Source organism: Periophthalmus magnuspinnatus, chromosome 22 (genome assembly GCF_009829125.3).
Source record: "Periophthalmus magnuspinnatus isolate fPerMag1 chromosome 22, fPerMag1.2.pri, whole genome shotgun sequence".
Taxonomy (NCBI): Eukaryota; Metazoa; Chordata; class Actinopteri; order Gobiiformes; family Gobiidae; genus Periophthalmus; species Periophthalmus magnuspinnatus.
Genome location: NC_047147.1, coordinates 24,589,429 through 24,614,722, shown reverse-complemented (window position 1 = coordinate 24,614,722; position 25,294 = coordinate 24,589,429). Strand labels below are relative to the sequence as shown.

The window sequence follows — 25,294 nt, the reverse complement described above, 5'->3', positions numbered from 1 at the left end:
TAGCCACATGAATCAAAAACTGGCACAAAGAGCAACGTCTTCTCTCTCGGTATAAATAAACAAAAGTGAAACTACCTCAAAAAGTGGATATACTGGCCCCTCACACAGGCCTGGTTGCAGCCAGTGGACATTAAGATTAGAGCTGATTTGTAACATACTTTTGGATATATTTGCACTGTTAATCAGCATTTTGTTTGTTACAATATCCTGTTAGGTCTAATTTTGCATAATATGTCTCCGTTAATATGGTGTCCTGTTTATGTAGAAATTGTTTGGACTATGTTGCGATTAAACTAAATCCAGGACTAAACTTGGACTAGACGAGGGCTGCACAATTTGCCACAATGATCTAATCACATCAAAGGGTGGAATTATTGAATTATTTAAGAAAACTATGTCCTGTCTTTTCATAGAATGAATAGACCCTGTAGTTTAGACTCTACAAACATGTTCTGAAATGCATGGGATTCTTGTATTACTTTATCAGCTCATATTTTAGTGTAGTTGATTACAGTGTGCACTCTGAAATCATTACTTTACCACTACTTTTATATTCTAAGTCCAATTTGACCCAAAATTGTGCAGCTCTAGACTAGACCAGAACTAAACCAGGACTCTACCTGAACTATCCTAGGACTACACCAGGACCAAATCAAGTCTAGGACTAAACTGGGTTCAAACCAGGACCAAACTAGGACCATGCTGTGACATTTTGACCTCAACACAGATGTTTTGTGCAGATGTTTCTACTCTTCCTTCAAGCCTCCATTTCCTGACTTTCATCCAGAGATTTCAAATAAAGAGATTTTATGTTTTATTTCCTCCACACGCTCAAAGCTGGTTTTCATCAGCTATGCTACTGTGCGCTTGCTAGTGATTGGTCCATTGTTGGGATTCTTGGCTCTGATTGGTTGTTTTTGGATTGAACTTTGTGCTGTTTGTTTATTGCATTTTCCTTGGTAACCTGTGAAATGAAAGTTTATGTAACTGCCTTATAAAGAGTTGGATTCAATAGATAGGTTCATGTTTCTCAATATGCTTTTTCTGGTCGTGCATGGGACCCAACTTGGTTTCATTTACAATCTATTTTGTGCTTCTCCACTGCCTCCAGGATTTTAGTTCTATCACACACCTGGTTAAGGTCAAGTGGTCATTGGTCATTAGGACTGAACGATTTAGGAAAAAATATCTCATTATGATTTCTCTGACAAGAATTGGGATTGAGATGAGATTTGCGATTTATGTTTTAATACAAGAATTCTGTTTAAAGTTCGCCCGGAAGAACTGACAAAAAGACTAATACGAGGATCACATTTCAGAACGTCTTTGTACAGATCTAACAGAAAATTATGGTTCTTCTTCTGCAGCCTTGAGATTTGCTAACAGAATCCATTCAAATTGAGATTTCGATTTGGATTAATCTTTCAGCCTCAGTAAAAATCACCTTTAAGGTTTGTTCTTCTGTCATCGAAATGCAGATATTTCATCGTCTTTATTTTGTCGCTCACTAATATCCATTGTCATATCCCCGTACACTACAGACCTAAACCCCATTGTGTCCTTTGGGTCCCGCTCCCACACTATTTTGCTGTATTCTTCCATTAGCAGCTCAGGCGCTCCGAACATTAGCAGTGCTGTTCATTATGTGCGACGCTCCAGCTTTGATCCCAAACTCGGAAAACTCCAAAAACAACAAACAAAGGTGCCATCTGATGCATTATTTCTCCCCATGCATTTTTCACATTCTTCTGCAATGATTTTTCAGGTTCAATTATTCACAGAAAACTTGTTTTTGAAGCAGATCTGAACAAAAGACCCAGCAGGTACAGGTAATGGAGGAGTGGACAGAGAGGAACGAGAGATAGAGAGGAAGAGTGGGAGAGAGGAAGGTAGAAAGACCGAGAGAGGGAGAAGAGGAAGAGGAGGGAGATAGCAAGAGAGAGGGGAAAGAGGGAGGGAAGCACAGAGGAAAGGAGAGAGAGAAAAGGGAGGAGAGGGTCGGCGAGAGACAGAGAGAAGAGAAAAGGAAAGAGAGAAAAGGAGAGACAGAGAAAGGGCTGAAAACAAGTTCAACATTTTGAAGTTTTGAAGAGAATTGAACCAAATGAGGTCATCGGGTGAAGGTTTGGTCGGCACAGAGCTGAGAGAAAAAGTGTTTTAAACTCTAATGGCCCTAAATAATTCAAATAGTTGTTGTAAATGTCCACAAAAGGGTCTGTTAAACCAAAAAATTCTATTTATGTAATTCGCTTTAACGGACACCTCAGCCTTCTTTGTGGTTTAACTTAAAAATACCTCCAGGGTTTATTTAATATGGAATTATTTATGCAACAGACTAGCTTTTCTGGTAGAGGGGCCGTTACATGCTTGTACGCAGAGAATCAGAGGAGCAGAGGAGCTGAGGATGCAGAAGAGCAGAGGAGGAAGAGGATGCAGGGGAGCAGAGGAGCTGAGGAGCAGGGGAGCAGAGGAGGAAGAGGATGCAGGGGAGCAGAGGAGCCGAGGAACAGAGGAATGCAGAGGAGAAGGTCAGATGGAGCAGAGGATAGATAACTCCTCCTGCCCATCTTTTTCTCCTCCCCCTCTCCTCTCTTCCTGTCCCCTTCTCCCTCTCTCCTCCTCCTCTCTCTCCCTCTCTCTGCAGGTTGTCCATAGTCAGTAATTATGCGTGGATCTGATTGTCATTAAAGAACAGTAGCTGATAATGCCCTCAGTAAAATGGAGCTGGGGGATTTTTTATGGTTCACATTAGACCTTTATCTCCTCCACCACGACGGCCAGATGTCAGCGCGACTCTGCTACGATTTATGCTCAAAACACAGAGACAGGAGCAGAGCCAGAGGAGCAGAGCCAGAGGAGCAGAGCCAGAGGAGTAGAGCCAGAGGAGCAGACCCAGAGGAGCAGAGCCAGAGGAGCAGAGCTAGAGGAGCAGAGCTAGAGGAGCAGAGCCAGAGGAGCAGAGCCAGAGGAGCAGAGCCAGAGGAGCAGAGCCAGAGGAGCAGAGCCAGAGGAGCAGAGCCAGAGGAGCAGACAGGAGCAGAGACAGAGGAGCAGAGCCAGAGGAGCAGACAGGAGCAGAGACAGAGGAGCAGAGCCAGAGGAGCAGAGCCAGAGGAGCAGACAGGAGCAGTGATTAAACCTATAGCAGTTTGAGTCCACCATAAATGTTTCATGTTCACTTGGCTCTGAGATTGAAAAGCAGAACTTTGATCTAGTCTCCACTTGTTGTTTAAGTTCTGTGTGTTTATTTTGGACATAAATATCAGTTCTCTTAGTCCTACTTTTAGTTTGGCAGTAAGTATGTACTTTAGAATGTGACTGCGGAGTGTAGTTTCCATGTTATGTTGCTGTTTTCTTCCCTTGTGCTTTTAAATATAGTTCCTAACACATGTTCTGTATTGAGTGTGTGCAGTTTGCTCTGTGTTGCATCAGCCTCATCACACTTGGTTCAATATGAAATCATTATAAAAGCTACGACCCTCAGTGGACTTGTGTTTGTAACAACACTGACAGAAAAGAGTCTGGATGTGCGTAACAATAATATGCAAAGTGTTTGTGTGTAATAAAATGAGGTTTAGGCTTTCAAACTTATTTCATACCCTGTGCAGACTTTTACAACACAAACATCACTTTTATATTGATGAATGTGATCAGATCATGAAGGCGTCTGTTTTCTTATGGTCCCTAAACATAGAAATGCACCTTTGTTTGTTATTATTTAAATGATTTAAGTCAGTTTACACAATTACAGCTACGCCTACATGCAACATTAAATGTCCTTAAAGGTTTACACTAAAATAAGATCAGTCTCCACACTTGTGTAAGCTGTCAGAGAGCACAGAGAGAGCACACAGAGAGGACACAGAGAGCACACAGAGAGGGCACAGGAAGAGTACAGAGAGTACACAGAGAAAGCACAGATAGAACACAGAGGGAACAGAGAGAGAAGAGAGACAGCACGGAGAACACAAAGAGAGCACAGAGAACACAAAAAGAGCACAGACAGAGCACAGAGAGAGCACAGAGAACACAAAAAGAGCACAGAGAGAGCACAGAGAACACAAAAAGAGCACAGACAGAACACAAAGAACACAAAAAAGGCACAGACAGAACACAAAAAGAGCACAGAGAACACAAAAAGAGCACAGACAGAGCACAGAGGGAGCAGAGTGAGCACAGAGAGCACACAGTGAGCACAGAGAGAGCACAGATTCTGTTTGGAGCTGGACAGTGTGAAGCTGTGGTCTCTGTTGGGGACACAGAGAGTATAAATACTGATAACTGATACTATTTGGTGCTGCACAAAAACACTAAGCCAAAGCAGCTGTAAAGTGTGATCTCTGTCTTCAAGAGCTCTGGATATCACTCTTTGTTTGCAGACTGGGACCAACACATTCAAATGTGAATACAATTCTCACACTTGCACATGGCACTTGTCCTGCTAACAGTTTGTTTCATGGAGACAGCCTTTACATTCAGCCTCATTTCAAATAAAGCAAACTCACCTGTTTACACTGACTCCACTGTAGGACAGAAAGCATGTCAAATGTTTGAAACATCTGACCAGATCAGCTCTTACAGTCCTCCAGGATCCACACTGCACATCTGACCCTCTCCTCTTCATCCTCTGCTCCATCTGACCCTCTCCTCTTCATCCTCTGCTCCATCTGACCCTCTCCTCTTCATTCTCTGCTCCATCTGACCCTCTCCTCTTCATCCTCTGCCCCATCTGACCCTCTTTTCTTCATCCTCTGCTCCACCTGACCCTCTCCTCTTCATCCTCTGCTCCATCTGACCCTCTCCTCTTCATCCTCTGCTCCATCCGACCCTCTTTTCTCCATCCCCTGCTCCATCTGACCCTCTCCTCTACATCCTTTGCTCCATCTGACCCTCTTTTCTCCATCCTCTGCTCCATCTGACCCTCTTTTCTTCATCCTCTGCTCCATCTGACCCTCTTTTCTCCATCCTCTGCTCCATCTAACCCTCTCCTCTTCATCCTCTGCTCCATCTGACCCTCTTTTCTCCATCCTCTGCTCCATCTGACCCTCTTTTCTCCATCCTCTGCTCCATCTGACCCTCTCCTCTTCATCCTCTGCTCCATCTGACCCTCTCCTCTTCATCCTCTGCTCCATCTGACCCTCTCCTCTTCATCCTCTGCTCCATCTGACCCTCTTTTCTACATCCTCTGCTCCATCTGACCCTCTCCTCTTCTTCTCTTTTCTCTTCTTTCACAAATCTACACATCTCCCGACATCTTTAGAGCCTCCAATTAGTCAGTATTACCTCTCCTTTGCATTAGCATATTCTCATTAGTAACATTTTGCGAAAGCAGCATCACAAAAACGTATAAATAATATAAACTCGCCTGGAGCTATTAAACATCATGTTAAATATAAAACCAATAGTGATTTTATATTTCGCAGCATTCCATTTGTTAAATATAGATTCTCCTGTATAGAAATAAACAGACTGTTGTACTTTGCATTATAAAAACATGAATTACTGCAAATAAAGCCACTGGATACTCATAGTCATACATGTACTGGAGCATACATGACTAGCTGTATACATATTGGTTATAGAGGGCGTGTGAACCGTTAGCCAGTTTGGTGCTAGCTGTCCGCGTTAATTGCAGAGAAAATTAAGATTAAGCCTCTGAATTATTGATACGCGGCGGTATTTAATCTCTGGTAATGAAGACGGCACAGAGCTGTTATAAATATTGTACGAGAAGCCATAATTTGATCAATTCATTCCATTTCGCCCTTTCTTCTGCCCTTTAGTCAAGGTTATGGTAATTTGGACCACACCAATTCCACACAAATCTGACACACACAGGCTCTGTCTAAACAAAAGCTCCCGTTTTTTACATAATTTATTCCTTATTATGAATACAGCTATCAATTATCATGTTTACACTTAAAAATATGAGAAAGACTAAAACTGGTAATTAGGGTTACACATTTTAGAATGACTAATTAGGTTTGTTCAGATTTTGAATCTATTAGTGAGCTAGTTAGTCCCCAGTGTTTTACAAAGAAGTTTCAAATATCAAGTCAGGATAACCACTCTGCCACAGCCACACAGGGAGAACATGCATACTCCACTCAGACACACAAGGAGTCTAACCCACAACCTCCTGGTGAGAGGGCGGAGACAGGATAACCACTCTGCCACAGCCACACAGGGAGAACATGCATACTCCACTCAGACACACAAGGAGTCTAACCCACAACCTCCTGGTGAGAAGGCGGAGGCAGGATAACCACTCTGCCACAGCCACACAGGGAGAACATGCATACTCCACTCAAGAGAGATTAGGAGTCTAACCCACAATCCTCCTCTCGCTGTGTGTCTCTTCTTTTCTCCCCCATCTCTCTTCTCTCCTCCTTCGCCTCTCTCTCCCCCTCTCTCTCCCTCCTTGACTCTCCTCCTCTTACTCCCCTTCTCCCTCTTCTCCTCTTCTTTCCCAAGAGTGAATTAGATCATCTCTCCTTCCTCTCCTCTCCTCTTCTCTCTCTTCTCTACTTTTCAGCCCTTTTTCCTCTTTCCCTTTCTCCTCTTCGCTCGCTCCTCCTTCCCTTTTCTGTCTTTCTCACCAGTGATCATGTCTCCTCCGCTCTCCTCCTTTTCCCCCTCTCGTCCCCTTCTTCTCCCCCCCATCTCTCTCCCCTCTCTTTCCTCCCTCTTCTCTGTCCTCCTCACCAGTGATCATGTCTCCTCCTCTCTCCTCCTTTTCCCCCTCTTCTCCCCCTCTCCTATCTCTCTCCTCATTTTCCTCCCCTCTCCCCCTTCTTCTCCCCCTCTTCTATTTCTCTCCTCCTCTCCCTCTCTTCTCCTCTTCTCTCCTCCCTCTCTTCTATACTATCTATGTCTCCTCCCCTCTCCTCTCTCTCCTCCTGCTTCTCCCTCTTCAGTCCTCCCTCTCCTCTTTCCTCTCTTCTGTCCTTCTCACCAATGATCATGTCTCCTCCTCTCTCCTCTCTTCCCCTTCTTCTCCCCCCCTCCTAACTCTCCTCTCTCCCCTCTCTTTCCTCCCTCTTCTCTGTCCTCCTCAGCAGTGATCCTGTTTCCTCCTCTCTCCTCATTTTTCTTCTCCTCTCCGCTCTCTCCCTCTCCTCCCTCTCTTCTATACTATCTCTACTATTTCCCCCCCTCTCCTCTCTCTCCTCCTGCTTCTCCCTCTTCAGTCCTCCCTCTCCTCTTTCCTCTCTTCTGTCCTTCTCAGTAGTGATCCTGTGTGTATGTCTTTGTGTGAAGTAGATCCATGTAAATGTCAGGAAATATCACAGTCTGAGCAGGGATTACAACAACACGAGCCCAAGATTCTCTACAAAGAGGAGAGAGGGAGAGAGTGAAGAGGGGACGGAGAGAGGAGAGAGGGATTACCACGAGACAGGAGAGAGAGGAAGAGAGCGGAGAGGAGACAGGGATTACAACGAGAGAGGAGAGAGAGGGGAGAGGAGACAGGGATGACCACGAGAGAGGAGAGAGAGGAAGAGAGCGGAGAGGAGCCGGGTATTACAACGAGAGAGGAGAGAAGGAGAGCGCGGAGAGGAGACAGGGATGACCACGAGAGAGAGGAAGAGAGCGGAGAGGAGACAGGGATTACAACGAGAGAGGAGAGAAGGAGAGAGCGGAGAGGAGCCGGGTATTACAACGAGAGAGGAGAGAGAGGGAGAGAGGGGAGAGGAGACAGGGATTACAACGAGAGAGGAGAGAGAGGGGAGAGGAGACAGGGATTACCACGAGAGAGGAGAGAGAGCAGTGGAGAGGGGACGGAGAGAGGGATTACAACAAGAGAGGAGAGAGAGAGAGCGGAGGAGAGGGGACGGAGATAGAAGAGAGCGATTACAACAAGAGTGGAGAAAGGACGGAGAGAGGAGAGAGAGCGGAGACAAGACAGGGATTACAACAAGAGAGGAGAGAGAGAGGGGAAGAGGGGACAGAGAGAGAAGAGAGGGATTACAATGAGACAGGGGAGAGAGGGGACGGAGAGAGAAGAGAGGGATTACAACGAGAGAGGAAGAGAGCGGAGGAGAGGGGACGGAGAGAGAAGAGAGGGAATACAACAAGAGAGGAGATAGAGCGGAAAGAGGACAGAGAGAGGAGAGAGAGAGAACAGAGACGAGACAGGGATTACAACAAGAGTGGAGAAAGGACGGAGAGAGGAGAGAGAGAGAGCGGAGACAAGACAGGGATTACAACAAGAGAGGAGAGAGAGAGAGGGGAAGAGGGGACAGAGAGAGAAGAGAGGGATTACAACGAGACAGGAGAGAGAGGGAGAGAGCAGAGGAGAGGGGATGGAGAGAGAAGAGAGGGATTACAACAAGAGAGAAGATAGAGGAAGACAGTGGAGAGGGGACGGAGAGAGGGAGAGAGCAGAGAGGAGAGAGGGGACAGAGAGAGGAGAGAGGGATTACAACAAGAGAGGAGAGAGAGGGCGAGAGCAGAGAAGGGATGCAGAGAGGAGAGAGGGATTACAATGAGAGAAGACAAGAGGACAGGGAGATGAGAGCTAGAGGGAGACAGGCAGGGATTACAACAAGAGGAACAAGAGAGGAGGACAGAGAAGGAGACAAGAAGAGGAGAGGGAGAGAGAGGGAGGGGAAGAGGGGGAAAGAGGGGAGAGAATAGAGGGATGGTGAGAGAGGAGGGAAGCAGCTCTAACTTGTGCCGTAATTGAAGTTGATATTTATTGTTAATGACTTGATTGAAAGCATCAGTTTAATCTGTGTCTGATACTATTAGTCTACATTTACACACAACAGATAAACCAGGACTAAACCAGGACTAAACCAGGACTAAACCAGGACTAAACCAGAACTAAACCAGGACTAAACCAGGACTAAACCAGGACTAAACCAGGACTAAACCAGAACTAAACCAGAACTAAACCAGGACTAAACCAGGACTAAACCAGGACTAAACCAGGACTAAACCAGAACTAAACCAGGACTAAATCAGTTGTTTGTGTGTCCTGTTTTGTTGTTTGTGTGTGTCCTGTTTTGTTGTTTGTGTGCGTCCTGTTTTGTTGTTTGTGTGCGTCCTGTTTTGTTGTTTGTGTGCGTCCTGTTTTGTTGTTTGTGTGCGTCCTGTTTTGTTGTTTGTGTGCGTCCTGTTTTGTTGTTTGTGTGCGTCCTGTTTTGTTGTGCGTTCATTCTAAAGTGCTCTACACTGTATACATTGATCTTTAGGTTTGGTTCTGTTGGGGGAGGAGCCGTGAAGTCCACTGAGCTGCAGCACATTCACAGCTTTATTAAAGATTACAGGGATCAGTCTGACACTTTATGACAGAGGAGACACTCACACCTACAGGAGAGGAGGAGGAGGAGAGGAGGAGACACTGACACCTACAGGAGAGGAGGATTAGAGGAGGGGAGGAGGAGAGAGAGGAGGAGACACTCACACCTACAGGAGAGGTTGAGAGAGAGGAGGAGACACTCACCTACAGGAGAGGAGGAAGAGAGAGAGGAGAGAGAGGAGGAGACACTCACATCTACAGGAGAGGAGGAGGAGAGAGAGGAGGAGAGAGAGGAGGAGACACTGACACCTACAGGAGAGGAGGATTAGAGGAGGGGAGGAGGAGAGAGAGGAGGAGACACTCACACCTACAGGAGAGGTTGAGAGAGAGGAGGAGACACTCACCTACAGGAGAGGAGGAAGAGAGAGAGGAGAGAGAGGAGGAGACACTCACACCTACAGGAGAGGAGGAGGAGAGGAGATACTCACACCTACAGGAGAGGAGGAGGAGAGGAGGAGACACTCACACCTACAGGAGAGGATGAGGAGAGGAGGAGACACTCACACCTACAGGAGAGGAGGAGGAGGAGGAGAGAGAGGAGGAGACACTCACACCTACAGGAGAGGAGGAGAGAGAGGAGGAGACACTCACACCTACAGGAGAGGAGAAGAGGAGGGGGAGAGGAGATACTCACACCTACAGGAGAGGAGGAGAGGAGGAGAGAAGAGGAGGAGGAGAGGAGGGAGAGAGAGAGAAGAGACACTTACACTTACAGGCGAGGGGGAGAGGAGGGGAGGAGGAGAGAGAGAGGAGGAGACACTCACACCTACAGGAGAGGAGGAGGAGGAGAGGAGGGAGAGAAAGAGAAAAGACACTTACAGGAGAGGAGGAGAGGAGGGAGAGAGAGAGAGGAGATTCTCACACCCAAAGGAGAGAGTAGATGAGAAGGGGAAAGAGAGAAGGGGCACTTACACCCAAAGGAGAGAAGAGACGAGAGGGAGAGAGACAGAGGGGACACTCATACCCAAAGGGAAAGAGGAGAGGAGGGGGGGGGGATAGAGACAGAATGAACGATGGAGGAGTGAGAGCGAGAGAGGAGCCACTCACACCTCTGGAGATAAGGGGGAGAGGTGTAATTCAAAATACTTTGGACATACAGTAACACCTGTGCAGCAGTGTCACATGTCTTACATACATTTAAAATGAAATGAGAAAACCTTTAGTCGATCCACAATGGGGGAAATTACAGTGTTGAAACGCACAGTCCAAGAACAGCAAGAAAATAAAACAGCAACTCTCCTTCTTACTCTTTCACAATGTGTTATTTTCATTGACGACCAGTCCTACACACTTGGAAAAAGCACAGCAGAATTACCTTGTTTCTTCTTTGTAACCATCTTGTCACTTTTCTCAGTGGAGCGGCCATTTTGAAGTGAAACAATATTGAAAATACTCCCATGGAATCCCCCCGTTCCCCTCTGCACATTATGTTTGAACAAGCGTCTGCTCGTTGTTTAGGTTCATTTGAATTTTACTTCACCGTTTAGGCCCTGATTTATTTAAAGACTCGCGCGTAGTGATGTCTGTGGGTGAATGAGAGGAGAGTGGAGGAAGAGAGGAGGAGGAGGAGAAGAAGAGACAAGGACAGGAGGAGAGAAGGGGATTAGAGGAGACATGGAGAGGACAGAAGAGAGAAGAGTAGAAGTAGAGGAGAGATGAGCAGTTCATTTGGAGCGGAGAAACATGGAGGTCCCTGTGTGACTGTTATCACCTACGAGACAAGACACATGTGGCCCCAGGGCTACGGTTAAATACAGAGAGACGGAGAGAGAGGGGATGAAGGGAGGGAGAGGGTGGAAAAAAGGGAGGGAAAGAGGAAAACGAGGAGAGGGAAAGGTAGAGGAAGAGAAAGGGATAAAGATGGAGGGCATGGAAGATTGAGAGTGACGGAGAGAGAGTAAGTGGGAGATAAGAAGCTTCTGGTTTTCATTCCCAGACCATGTGAGACTCTTATGTGTGGAGTTTGCATCTTCTCCCTGTGTCTGAGTGGGTTTCATATGCCTTTTCAATCCAAAACATGCTCCATAATCCTCCAGCAAGGTACTCCCGACCAAGGCCCTTGCTCAGAGCTGGTCCACAGGATTAACCCAGAGACACTGAACTAAACCAGATTCAATTTTGGGCCTAAAAGTTTAAGTAAATCAAACTTCTCTGCAAATATTTTGAAACAAATTAGTACTTTTTCCTAAACTTTATGTTGTCTCACTCGTTACCAGTCTGCTCAGCCCTCCTCGTAGTCCCTGCTCAGAATCCTAACCAGGTCTGAACCAGGTCTAAACCAGGTTTTTGCTGCAGGACCTCCTCAGCACAACTGTACAGATGTGATCCTGTCATTTGAATACTGCGCCTCAGGTTTGTGGCTCTTTGAAATCGATTTAGCGGCGCGTTCCTGGACTCCTGCCTGAGTTTTGATACACCGATCCGATGCTTTACATAAATTAGGTGGTGCGTTCGCGGGCCGTGGTAAATCCCAGGTTTAGCAGTAGATTTCGGGGTCATTTTCGAGCGATAAACGGAGCTCCGGGCGCCATCTTGGTTTGTCGCTCACATGAAAGTTTGGGGAAAAATATGCAGGAAAAATGTCAAATGTAAATGTAAAAATCTGATGGGAAAGTTAAAAAGTCCAACCCACATGTGCTCATGAAGCTCACGTCTGGAGCTTCATACTGATGAGCTTCAGGAAGTGGCTCCAAACTTTACTGCATTTCAGAACTTGACTGATTTTCTGAATGATTTGTTGGTATCGTCACGTGCTGCTCATGTCTTTGTTTGGACTGTGGCTGTGGGTACGGTTTAAGTGTATAGTTCCACTTTAAAGCTCCACCATGTAACTTTTTAGCTAAATTTTGGTTGTGTTGCATTGAAAAACATAAAAAAAACATGTGCATCTCAACAAACCGGACTCTTATTTGGACCTGCTCTTCTTTGTGTCCATGGAAATCTTTCACAGTTTGGCATAAAGGTCATTTATCTCCATGGAGAATGTTCCAAATTATGGGTTAAGTAATAGCTAAATATATGCAACATCACAATATCCTTCACAATAATATGTTTTTCTATCAACATTTTGAAGTAAAACTCATCAAACTTAAAACCAGGTGAACTTTTGGCTTTTCTAATATGATCTGAATATGAAACGGTGAAATGAACCACAGTAAAATAAATACAAAATCAGGACTGTTGTTTCTAACTGTTCTGCATGCAGCCGTTTGAGAGGATCTGACCCGTAAAGCTTTTTAAACCTGTTTCTGTCAGATCCACTCAGTCTAAATGATATTATAATTGATAGTTTCTTTTAAACAAACCTGTCTGTGATGCGTTCCTTTAGCCTTTTAGCTCCTCACCACTGCTAGCAAACACGCTAACACACTGCAACTTTTTAAACTCTTACTTTGGGTCAACGCACAGACATTTTCTACATTTAAAATGTACTCCTCCTCCTCCCCTCTCCTCCTCTCCTTCTCCCTCTCCTCCTCTCCTCCCCCTCTCCTCCTCCTCCGCAGTGCTAAATGAAATATGCAAACCGTCGCGCCCATCCCAATAAGAAATAATGAACGTGTCTGCTGCAGGTATTAGCATGGCAGAGCTCTCCAAAATGTAATTTGTGAGTGCGTTTGTAAAGGGGACTGTCTCTGCCCGCGGTGCTCTGACGTTAGCACGCGCCGCGCACTGTAAAGTGATAGCACAGGTAGCACCCTGCTTTTTCTCTTTTAATTTTCTCCTCCTGATATTTTTCAAATATTTAATTACGCCACGTAAAAGTGAATTTGTGAAGCGGAGGAGACGGGAGCTGTCGTCTGGTTAAACAGGAGGAATGACAACGAGAGATGGTGAGGGAGAGGTGTTTCAAATTTTGGTTTAAAGTTTAGAATAAAAGTTAGTGAAGCAGAACAGACTGGAGGAGAACAGACGGGAGGAGAACAGACGGGAGGAGAACAGACGGGAGGAGAACAGACGGGAGCAGAACAGACAGGAAGAGAACAGACGGGGGCAGAACAGACGGGTGGAGAACAGACAGGGGCAGAACAGACGGGAGAAGAACAGACGGGCAGAACAGACGGACAGAACAGACGGACAGAACAGACGGGAGGAGAACAGACGGGAGCAGAACAGACGGGAGGAGAACAGACGGGAGCAGAACAGACGGGAGCAGAACAGACGGGAGGAGAACAGACGGGAGCAGAACAGACAGGGGCAGAACAGACGGGAGGAGAACAGACAGGAGCAGAACAGACGGGAGCAGAGGAAGTGAATATATGGGTAGTCGGACTATTGTTGTCACAGTACAAAAATATCAAACTCATTTCGATACTAAGGTATAGACGTGATACTTAATACTGATTCTGATAATAAAAATCACTTTCTTTAGACAACAGAATGTGATCTTCAACATTAAATGGAAGTACTTTGTTTTTCTATTCACATGTGTGTTATATGTGTGTGTCTGCGAGAAATTAGTATATAGTTTCAATACTAGTTTTAGTATCAATTAGTATGTGATTTTTGATACTTTTGCCAACCCTAGGTCAGACAGCGCAGAGGTGAGGGTCAGACAGAGGCAGTCTAAATATTATGTCAACACGTTTAAATCTAATCCTTTTTTAACTTGTTATTAAAATGTTGTACTACTTTCCTAGAGAACATAAAAATCTGTCCTCACTTGGTTGCTTGTATCAAGGTCCCCACTCGACTGTAAAAGGCGCCAGATCCCGGTGTAATTGCAGCCTACAGAGCCTCGTGTTGCCTTTTATTTAAGAACAAGATTGAGCATCTTTGATCACAAACTGGCAACGCGCGGCTTGATGTTAGCATACAAATGAGTGAGGCCCATCGCTCAGAGCGCGGGGGGGAGGGGCGCAATTAGCTCTGCATCACAACATGAGTCTATACAGCCCCTCTGATACTACTGCTGTCCCTATTGTTCCATCGCAGCACTGCAAAAATATGTATGGCCCCGTCTCCTCCCTCTCACGGGTAGGTTGCGGGTTAGACTCCTCATCTCTCTTAGTAGAGCTTGCGCGTCCTCCCCGTGTTACCGTGGCAGAGTGGTTAGCGTGTTGGTTTTTACGACAAAAATTAAGGTTGATTAAGGTTGATGTTTTTGTCACATAGCCCAGCCCTAGGATAAAATGACTTTCAGAATATTCACCTCGGTTTAAGTTCTTTTAGATAGACAGAACATACATACATTATTCATTCCCACAGGGGGAAATTCAGGTGCTCGTCAGATGCGGATAACAATTCAGAAAAAAATCATACTCTGTGGTATAAATTACAAGCTGACTATAGTTTTATGCACCACGGTGTCTGAGTGGCGTTCGGGCCTTTCTGTGTGTGGAGTTTGCATGTTCTACCTGTGTCTTGAGTGTTTTTTTTCTCCGATCAACCTAAAACATACACAATAAGTCAAATCCTCCAGCTAAGGTACTCCCGACCAAGACTAGCTCGAGATCTGATCCACTGACAGGTTTAACACTAAAGGATGGGTCAAATGCACGTTTAACCCAAAGAATAATGGGTCCACAAACACTTGAACAAAGAAAATATACGGAAACCAGCCAAGGATACGTGAACACAAGCCTCACTCTCATAAATCAGTCTAAACTCGTCAGTCTAAGTCCATTTTGCGAGTTTGTTTCTCTAATAGCTGTGCGTTTTTACACTGCAGTCTTCCTCATATTTGTATATTTTTACAGTGCAGTCTCCTCGTCTTCCTCGTCCTTGTGGAGATGGCTCATTCCGGTCCATATGCAGAGGCGTATTCAGACGAGCTCCGGCGTTTTGCTCCTAATGAAAAATAAATGGCTTTCTGTTTTGGAGGTAATCAGCACTGAATGAGGCAGACAGGAGCACGCATTAGACTTTTAATGCACAACACTTCTACCTGCGAATACCGCCGCCCGACAAGAAATAGACCCCGGTGTAGGGATATCACACACGTAAACAGGCTATTACAACGTACATGTCCTCCCTGTGTTACTGAGGCAGAGTGGTTATCCTGTCTCCTCCTCTCAGGAAGGAGGTTGTGGGTTAGCGACGTCATTTTAACTCTCTGAAATTGTACCTAATCCTAGACCAAATTGCATCATATAATAGAAACACGTATCCATTTTAAATCCATGTTTTGTCTCGTCCTCTCCCTGTTTTTTGTCATCACTGAACTAGGCTTGTCAAAAGTATCAAAAATCAGACGTATGAATCACACTCTATTGTCTAAAGAAAGTGTTTTTATTAGCATCATGGCATCAGAATCGGCATTGAGTATCGATTCTATTCCTCAGTATCGAAATCAAGTTTGAAATTTTCTTAGTATACAACGCTACACTGAAGACATCTGAAGCTGACTTGAGTTTTAAGCAGAGCTGTGTGTCCATTCGGTTTTAAACCAAATGAGTTTCTGATGGAGTTTCTCACATTACGAGGTGTTAATTAAACACTGGTCTCTAACTAAAGTCCACATGTCCAAGCGCTCATTTAAATTCTAATTGTGCAAACACTAATTATTCTATTTGTTTACCGCTAAAAGAACTCACCGCTTCGTATCTGCGGTTCACTAAATGAGTTCATACGACTTTTATATCGTCTATGTAAAGCAGGGCTCCAATGTAAACAGTAACTTCTGAGGCTAAACATTACAGACCAGTTAATAGTTTCAATCCGACCAAATCACTTTACATTTAAAAACAACTAAATAAAGTAGTTGATTTTTTACTGTTGTTATAAATAGGTTAAATATTTTGTTTAGTTTTTGTTTTATTAATTATTTAAGTTCAAGTCAAAATACTAAAAAGGGGTAAATCAGCCCTAAACCAGGAATAAATATGAGATTTAACAGGACTTAACCTGGACTAAACTAGGACTAAAACAGGACTAAACCAGGACTAAAACAGAACTAAACCCGGTCTAAACCAGGACTAAGACAGGACTAAACCAGGACTAAAACAGGACTAAATACAAGATTAAACCAGGGACTAAATTAGGACTAAACTAGAATGAAACCCAGGACGAAACGTAGGACTAAACCCAGGATTAAATATAACTTTAAACCAGGGACTAAACCAGGACCCAGCCCAAGACAATATATGGGATTAAACAAGGGACTAAACCAGGACTAAATCTGGCACTAAACCTAGGACTAAATATGACATTAAACCAGGAAAACAGATCTTGAACCAGAAGTAAATAATGACTTAACCAGAAACTAAAACAATGTCTTAATAGGCACGAAAGTTGAGGCTAAATCAGGGACTAAACCAGAAATAAAATTGGACTAAACCAAGTTGGAACCAAAACTAGACCAGGTCTAAATCAGGTCTAACCCAGGATCAGACAGACTCTTGTACAGAACTTAATGAGACCAGTGAGGATCGTAAACCTGTCTCTGATCAGATGAATGACTCCTGCTCCATATGTTTGAAGATTCACTGCTACAACATAAAACCAGGACAAAACCAGGACTGAACCAGGCCTGACCCAGGCCTGAACCAGGACTGAACCAGGCCCGACCCAGGCCTGAATCAGGACAGACCCAGGACTAAACCAGGCCTGACCCAGGCCCGACCCAGGCCTGAACCAGGACTGAACCAGGCCCGACCCAGGCCTGAATCAGGACAGACCCAGGACTAAACCAGGCCTGACCCAGGACAAAACCAGGCCTGACCCAGGACAAAACCAGGACTGACCCAGGACTAAACCAAGACTAAACTAGGACTGAACCAGGCCTGACCCAAGAATGAACCAGAACTAAACCAGAACTAAACCAGGACTGAACTAGGACTGAACCCAGGACTGAACCAGGACTGACCCCGATGGGAACCTGGACTAAATCAGGAATAGTATATAGGCCTACACTATATGTCTTAGCTAGAACTAAACCAACAAATAAACCAGGACTCAGTTTGAAACTGGGACTAATCCTGGACCGAACCAGGGATTAAACCAGGACTACATGCCAAACTAAACCAAAACAAAGTCACAACTAAAAATATGTGAAAATGAACTCTTAACCAGCCCAAACTCCCTTTCTGTGACTCAGTTCTGTCTGCGTTGCTCAGAGGCACGTTGGCAGCAGGCGGTGAACCTGTAACCTTCACATGTTCTGTCTGAATATTTAACACAGCTCACAGTAGAGTCTAAATTAGTGCCCGTGGTCATAATTACTATTTCATGACCTCCTCGTCTCTGTCCGGTCCAGCTCATCCAAAACAAAAGAACAGGCACAAAATGGCCGACGCTCAAGCGCAGAGAGGAACTTCATTATAGAGACGACGGATTTAAAGAAGTGACAGTTAAAAAAATAAACTAGGGCCAAAATTTATCCAGGACTGAATGAGGACTGAACCAAGACTGAAACAGGACTAAACCAGTACTAACCCAGGATTAAAACAAGACTAAACCAGGACTGAAACAGAACTCAACAAGAAGTTAACCAGTGCTGAAACTAAAAAGAAACAGGACCAAATGAGGTCTAAACAAGAACTATACTGAAACAGGACTACTGACCAGGACCAAAATACAACATACAATCAGGACTGAACCAGGTCTGAACCAGGTCTGACCCAGGTCTGACCCAGGACTGAACCAGGACTGAACCAGAACTGAACCAGGACTAAACCAGGACTAAACCAGGACTAAACCAGGTCTGAACCAGGTCTGACCCAGGACTGAACCAGGTCTGAACCAGGACTGACCCAGGACAAAACCAAGATTGAACCAGGACTGAACCAGGACTGAACCAGGACTAAACCAGGACTAAACCAGGACTAAACCAGGACTGAACCAGGTCTGACCCAGGACTAAACCAGGACTAAACCAGGACTAATGTAGGACTAAACCAGGACTGACCCAGGACAAAACCAAGACTGAACCAGGACTAAACCAGGACCAAACCAGGAGTACACCAGGACTGAATCAGGACTAAAACCGGACTGAATGAGGGCCTAACAAAACTAAAACAGAACCAGGCAAGGACTTAACCAGTTCTGTCATGAAACCAGGACAGGAACAGGACTAAGCCAAGACTAAACCAGAACTGGACTAAACAATTCAAACTTTGGTTGCAGACAGGACTAAACCAGGACTAGATCAGGACTAAACCAAGTCTACATCTGGACTAAACTGGAATCAAACCAGGACCAAACCAAGACATGTGTAAATGCACCCTGTGTCTAAAACAGGACTAGGGCCGTAAAGTTGTCAGCCTGTCCATATTGTTGTGTCCTTTGGCAAAACACTTTCATTTGTCATTTGTGTGGTGCTTTTGATACAGATTGACAGCCACTTTCTTCAACATTTCTGACATTATCCCAACAGCTCTAAGCATCAAAGAAGTGCCTTGCCCGACGACAACAAGACGCTGTAGCGGGCGTCAATCTGGCAACCTTTTTAATGCATGTGAGGAGACGTTGGATTTCTCTCCCATCTGACGAGAGGCTGCGCTGATAAACCTCAGGAGCGGTGACATTCTCAGTTTCAAACGCCGCAGTGCTAAACCCCTCGGATCAGATACGACGGGCACAAAATGGCGGCGGCGTGTAACAGTATATATATGTGCGGAGTTGTTTATTTAGTATTTATTGTGCACTTCATCATGGCGTCTGCTAATCCAGTGCCTGTACGCCCCAATGACCACAGCTCTCTGCTCCTCCTCTCATCTCCTCCATCTTGTTAAATATTCATTGACAATTATTCCGACTTTGACCGCGACGCTAGCACTATGGGAGAGAGAGGGGGAGGGAGAGAAAGAAAGAGGGGGGAGAGAGAGAGAGAGAGAGAGAAAGAAAGAGAGAGGGAGCGCGCAGAGACAGGGAGAAGAGAAAGAAGAGAGAGACGGGGGTGGGGTAGAAAGAGAGAGAGAGGGAAAGAAGGGGAAGAGGAAAGGAAGCTGGAGGAGGAAGGGTGAGAGAGAGGAAGGGAGGAGGAGAGGAGAAGAATTGGAAGTAGAGGAAGAGGGAGAGGAGAGAAGGGGTAGAGAAAAAGAAGGAAAGGGGAGGGGAGAGGAAGCAGTAAGAGGAGAAAGAGAGGGAAAGAGAGAAGAAAGGGCGATATGGGAGAGAGGGAGAGAGGGGTGGTGCGATAAAGAGACGGAGAGAGATAGAGAGAGGGAGAGAAGGAGGGAGCGCTGTGCGGCGGGCAGTGTTGTCAGTAATAGATTGTGTGAAATATGATGATAGATGAGTTGTGTGCAGAAGTCATTAAAACGCAGAGAGACGAGCCAAACTCAGACTGACACAAAGATGCTCCGGCTCCACACCGTTCACTATTAAATATGGAACAGAGACATGCCTGACCTTGTGCTCTTGAACAACACACTCAGGCAATCAACTATAACATACTCGCACAACAGCTACGGAGAAAAAGGAAAGATTTGTACAATGATTTATTTATGGGCTATGTATAAATTATGAGTTTAAACCTATAACTTTACATTTGATTTTAATATCTCATATCAAAGGTTTATTCAAGAAGAGTTTGAAGGGAAGAAATGAAACAGGCAAAAGTATAAGTTTATGTGGTAAATGCAATCAGGGTTGAACTGACAAAAATACGATGAAACAATGTAATACCAGAACTAAATCATGTGCAACTGAAACAGGGCTGAAGCAGGACTGAAACAGGAGTGAAACAGATCTGAACCATGGCTGAAACAGGAGTGAAACCAAACTGAACCATGGCTGAAACAGGAGTGAAACCAAACTGAACCAGGGCTGAAACAAGAGTGAATACTGAACTGAACCGGGGCTGAAACAGGAGTGAAACAGACCTGAACCAGGGCTGAAACAGGACTGAAACAGAACTGAATCAGGGCTGAAACAGGACTGAAACAGGAGTGAAACAGACCTGAACCAGGGCTGAAGCAGGACTGAAACAGGAGTGAAACCGAACTGAATCAGGACTGAAACAGGAGTGAAACAGACCTGAACCAGGGCTGAAGCAGGACTGAAACAGGAGTGAAACCGAACTGAATCAGGGCTGAAACAGGAGTGAAACAGACCTGAACCAGGGCTGAAGCAGGACTGAAACAGGAGTGAAACCGAACTGAATCAGGGCTGAAACAGGAATGAAACCAAACTGAACCAGGGCTGAAACAGGACTGAAACAGAACTGAAACAGGGCTGAAACAAGAGTGAAACAGAACTGAAACAGGAGTGAAACAGAAATGAACGAGGGCTGAAACAGGAATGAAACCAAACTGAACCAAGGCTGAAACAGGACTGAACCAGGGCTGAAACAGGACTGAAACAAGACTAAGCCAGGGCTGAAACAGGACTAAAGTAGGAGTATCAGGACTGAACAGGACTAAATGGGACTAAAACAAACCTGAACAAGAACTAAATCAGAACTAAGCGAGGACTAACTCAGAACTAAACCAGGACTAACTCAGAACTAAACCAGGACTAACTCAGAACTAAACCAGGACTAACTCAGAACTAAACCGGGCCTAAAGAAAATACATGATTTGTATCAGTAGCCGCTGTATCCTGAAAAAGGGAGTTACTTTCAAAATCCATAAGCGCTCAACTGTATAATCGTCTGTTAATTGCTGTTACTTGATTTAGCTTTAGCCGCGTTAGCCTAGCACCTCCCTCTCTCGTCCTCTCTCCTCCTCTTTTCCACGTAGACTTCCTCTCCCTCTCTCCTCCCCTGCCTCTCTTATCCCTTTTTTCCGTGTACACTTCCCTGTCCTCCTCTTCTCCCCCTCTCCCTCTCCTCTCTTCTCCATGTAGACGTTTCCGTTTGTATGTTTGGATTCCCAGCGTGCGGCGTCAGCGATGGTTGAACTAATTATGCATGAAATCAAATCTGAATTTAAAACCAACATGTGTGTGTGAATGTGCCTCAGCGGGAGGCGTCGTACAGACAAACAGCAGACAAAGAACAGGTTCGGTTTCATTATCAACAAGTGCCACAAACATCAATGTTTACAGGGGAACGACACACACGCTGGGGCATTGTTCTGCATCTTTTACACCAGATGTTCCGTAATGAAGCTTTAGTGAAAAAGCACATCTAAATAAATAGCTGCACTATCTTGATTCTCAAAGCAGTTCAGTATGACATCCGCTGAATGAACATGGAGTTATTCTGTACCTTTCTACTAATACTACTGCTGCTTCTAATACTACTACTACTACTACTGCTGCTACAACTGCTACTAGTACTGTGAATGTGTACGTGAATGTATGACTAGACGGTGGAAAAGCACTATGTAAAAAGTGAACATTTACCATTACTACTACTACAACTACTACCATAACCCTGTAATTAACGATTATTTTAGTAGTTCATAAGCCATTGGTATTTTTTTTTAATCCACCAGTCAAATCATTATTTCTATAGTTCATTGTAGGGCTACAAAATTAATCACAGTCAAATTGAAATTCCAATTTGACTGGACGCAATCAGCCAATCACAAAGGCAGCATTTTTTTGAAGTCATTTCCTTCCTTTAATCCACACATTTCTCTAATAATTTTCTGAATATGTGAGTCTGGTCATTGATGAACTCCCAGGTCAAACGGTCCAATCAGGGACACGCATGTTCTGTTGGGATTGGGGAAAAAAAAAAAAAATCCCAGGAGACTGAAAATCATGGCGGATTTTTGCAGAATCAATGAGCAAAGCACTGAACTCTGACGTGAGAGATTTTGTTCAAAATGATGAGTGACCAATGAGCTCCTTTGTTTCACATGCGTCACTGATATAAACAAATCTGAGACATAACAGAAGGGACCAGACTGATATCAATATGTACAAAATGTGGTACAAACCCTAAATCTACCGGGTAAAGACTGGTTTAATGGGATTATCTGGACCACTGTGGATAAACCAGGTCTTATGCATCACACGCACATCCCAGTTTCTGAGAGTTTTAATGATTCTACGCTGATTAAAAATGCATGCATCTTTATTAGACAATGACATCAGTTTAGTCCAAAAACAACAGCATGAGATCCTGTGATTATCCAGCAGGGGGCGCAGATACACAAACACAATTACTCTCAATTAGACTCCACAGCAGTAAACATGTGGGAATAAGGGCCTGTGCAGTTTTTTATATTTAACAGTGCTGTATTGGAGTTGTTTTGGTTCTAGAGTGAAGGCAACAAAGAGTGTGTACATTTGGTCTTGCGCTGTGAGATTTTTGGGTTGATTTTGAAGGAAATTTTTGTCATGGAACAATTTTTAATCCTCTGGCTCATGTCCCTTGTGCAGTGTGAGGTCAGAGTATAATACGACCGTCGCTCCGTACAGCTTTGTATGAGATTCAATTGCAATTGTGTGAGTTGAGGAATAATTAGGGATGTCTTAAAATCGTGGTAAATCATGCAGTGTTAAACCCCGTGTAAAAGTGAATGAGAAATGCTTTTATAATCACACACGGAGTCACAACTAGGACAGACTGGGATAAGACCTGCTCTCGAACCTGGTCGTATTTGTATGTAAACCAGACATTTCCGACCCAAAGCACAGAGGACATGTCTAAGGACAAACTCTTGTCGTTAGGAGCCCGGATTCCTTCAGTTTGTGTCACTCTGGTGTTTTACAGCCGCTCACATCTGCCACACTGCCCCCCGGGGGTCTGCTGTGTCTCTGCGGAGAACACAGCCCACAAAAGCAGCTCTGAACCGGGGCAAAAACCTCCAGAGCGCGCCCATAAACCCACACTCATCTACACACGCTTTATCGCCTCGTTATCCTCTCACCGACCAATCAGAGGTTAGGGCTGAGGCGGAGCGGGCCAATCAGAGCTCGGGGACGGGGCAGCAGATGGCACTATAACACCTGCGCAGGTGTGAGCAGAGCCGTTCATTAAAACAGTGACAGCCGAATCACTCGGTTTATTTAAGGCTCCGGGATGACACAGGCTCACAACACGGATCACAACAGGAATTCAGTGCTACTAATCCAACATGTTCTAAAATACATTTGAAGCATCTAAATTAGGTCTAAACAAGGACTAAATCAGCACAAAACCAGGACTAAACCAGGATTTAACAGGGATTAAACCAGGTCTATGTCAAATTTGTCAATTTCCTATTGTACTGGCATTTTGTTCTAAATAGTGTGAATATCTTGGAACAGGTCTAACGATGAATAAGACTCGTTAAAGCCTCGACATGAAACTGCCAGCACAGAGTTTATGGGCGAGCGATGGATTCATTTTTTACAGTGTGATGGCTCTTCTGTCTCTACAAGTGTTAGTCCAGAGTCTGCAGTTTGACCTCACAGTATTTACATTCTCTCTTTCACCTCCTCTTCTCTCTACCAGTCTTAGTCCTGATTACTCTCTCTCCTCTCTACCTCTCTCTTTCTCCTCCTCCTTTCTCTCCATCTTGTGCCAGTGTCCAGTCTTGGTCCTGATAACTCCCTTCCTCCCTCTCTCTCTCCATCTTGTGCCAGGGCGTCCAGTCTTCCTCCTGATGACTCCCTCCAGCGTCGCCTTTCCTCTGTATCTCTTCTGTTTTTATCACCGCGAACAGGCTTTACCCACAATGCACCTGTGCTGTCCACGCTAACGCTAGCCCTGGAGCTAATAAACTCCAGGTCACTCTCCAAATTAAATTATCACGAAAAATACAGAGAGGAAAGCCGAGTTTGTGTGAATGTTTCAGAGCGGGCCGAAGGTGTAAGTGTGAGATGTGAACTATTTAAGATGTAAACCTGGAAAAATCAGGATTAATCAGGGACAACAAAAGGTTAAGTCTGTTCAGCTACAATGAGACCAAGACTAAACCAGGACTAAACCAGGACTAAACCAGGACTAAACCAGGACTAAACCAGGACTAAACCAGGACTAAACCAGGACTAAACCGAGACTAAACCGGGACTAAACCAGGACTAAACCAGGACTAAACCAGGACTAAACCAGGACTAAACCAGGACTAAACCAGGACTAAACCGAGACTAAACCGGGACTAAACCAGGACTAAACCAGGACTAAACCAGGACTAAACCAGGACTAAACCAGGACTAAACCAGGACTAAACCAGGACTAAACCGAGACTAAACCGGGACTAAACCAGGACTAAACCAGGACTAAACCAGGACTAAACAAGGACTAAAGCAGGACTAAACCAGGACTAAAGCAGGACTAAACCAGGACTAAACCAGGACTAAACCAGGACTAAACCGAGACTAAACCAGGACTAAACCGAGACTAAACCGGGACTAAACCAGGACTAAACCAGGACTAAAGTAGGACTAAACCAGGACTAAACAAGGACTAAACCAGGACTAAACCAGGACTAAAGCAGGACTAAACCAGGACTAAACCAGGGCTAAAGCAGGACTAATTCGGGACTAAAGCAGGACTAAACCAGGACTAAACCAGGACTAAAGCAGGACTAAACCAGGACTAAACAAAGACTAAACCGGGACTAAACCGGGACTAAACCAGGACTAAACCAGGACTAAACCGGGACTAAACCGGGACTAAAACAGGACAAAACCGGGACTAAACCGGGACTAAACCAGGACTAAAACAGGACTAAAGCAGGACTAAGCCGGGACTAAAGCGGGACTAAAGCGGGACTAAACCAGGACTAAACCAGGACATAAGCAGGACTAAAATAGGACTAAACCAGAAATAAACCAGGACTACAACAGGACTAAACCAGGTGTAAACCAGGACTAAAACAGGACTAAACTGGGACTAAACAGAACTAAACCAGGACTATAACAGGACTAAACCGGGACTAAAGCAGGACTAAACCAGGACTAAAGTAGGACTAAACCAGGACTAAACCAGGACTAAAACAGAATTAAAGCAGACCTAAATCATGAGTAAGTGAGGTTTAAACCAGGTCCAAACCAGGCCTAAATCTGGTCCAAACCATGTTTAAACCAGGACTAAAGCCGGACTGAACCAGGTCTAAACCACGACTACAGCTGGTCTACTGTATTTTAAAGCTGATCCTCTTTGCTCTGGAGTCTAACACGAGCCGACGTCTCTTTCAGGGTTTGTTATGATGCAGGCAGCTATAATAAT

General features: G+C 44.8%; 1 protein-coding gene across 1 annotated transcript in view; it reads left to right on the top strand.

Moving 5' to 3' along the window:
* The window catches only part of LOC117390139 (A-kinase anchor protein 6), a 56,566-nt gene extending 33,636 nt beyond the window's left edge, over nt 1-22,930 (top strand). The window contains exon 13 of the mRNA XM_055230941.1: nt 22,853-22,930. Within this exon, the coding sequence (XP_055086916.1) occupies nt 22,853-22,930 (78 nt within the window). The remainder of the gene's footprint in view (nt 1-22,852) is intronic.
* The last annotated feature ends 2,364 nt before the right edge of the window (nt 22,931-25,294 follow it).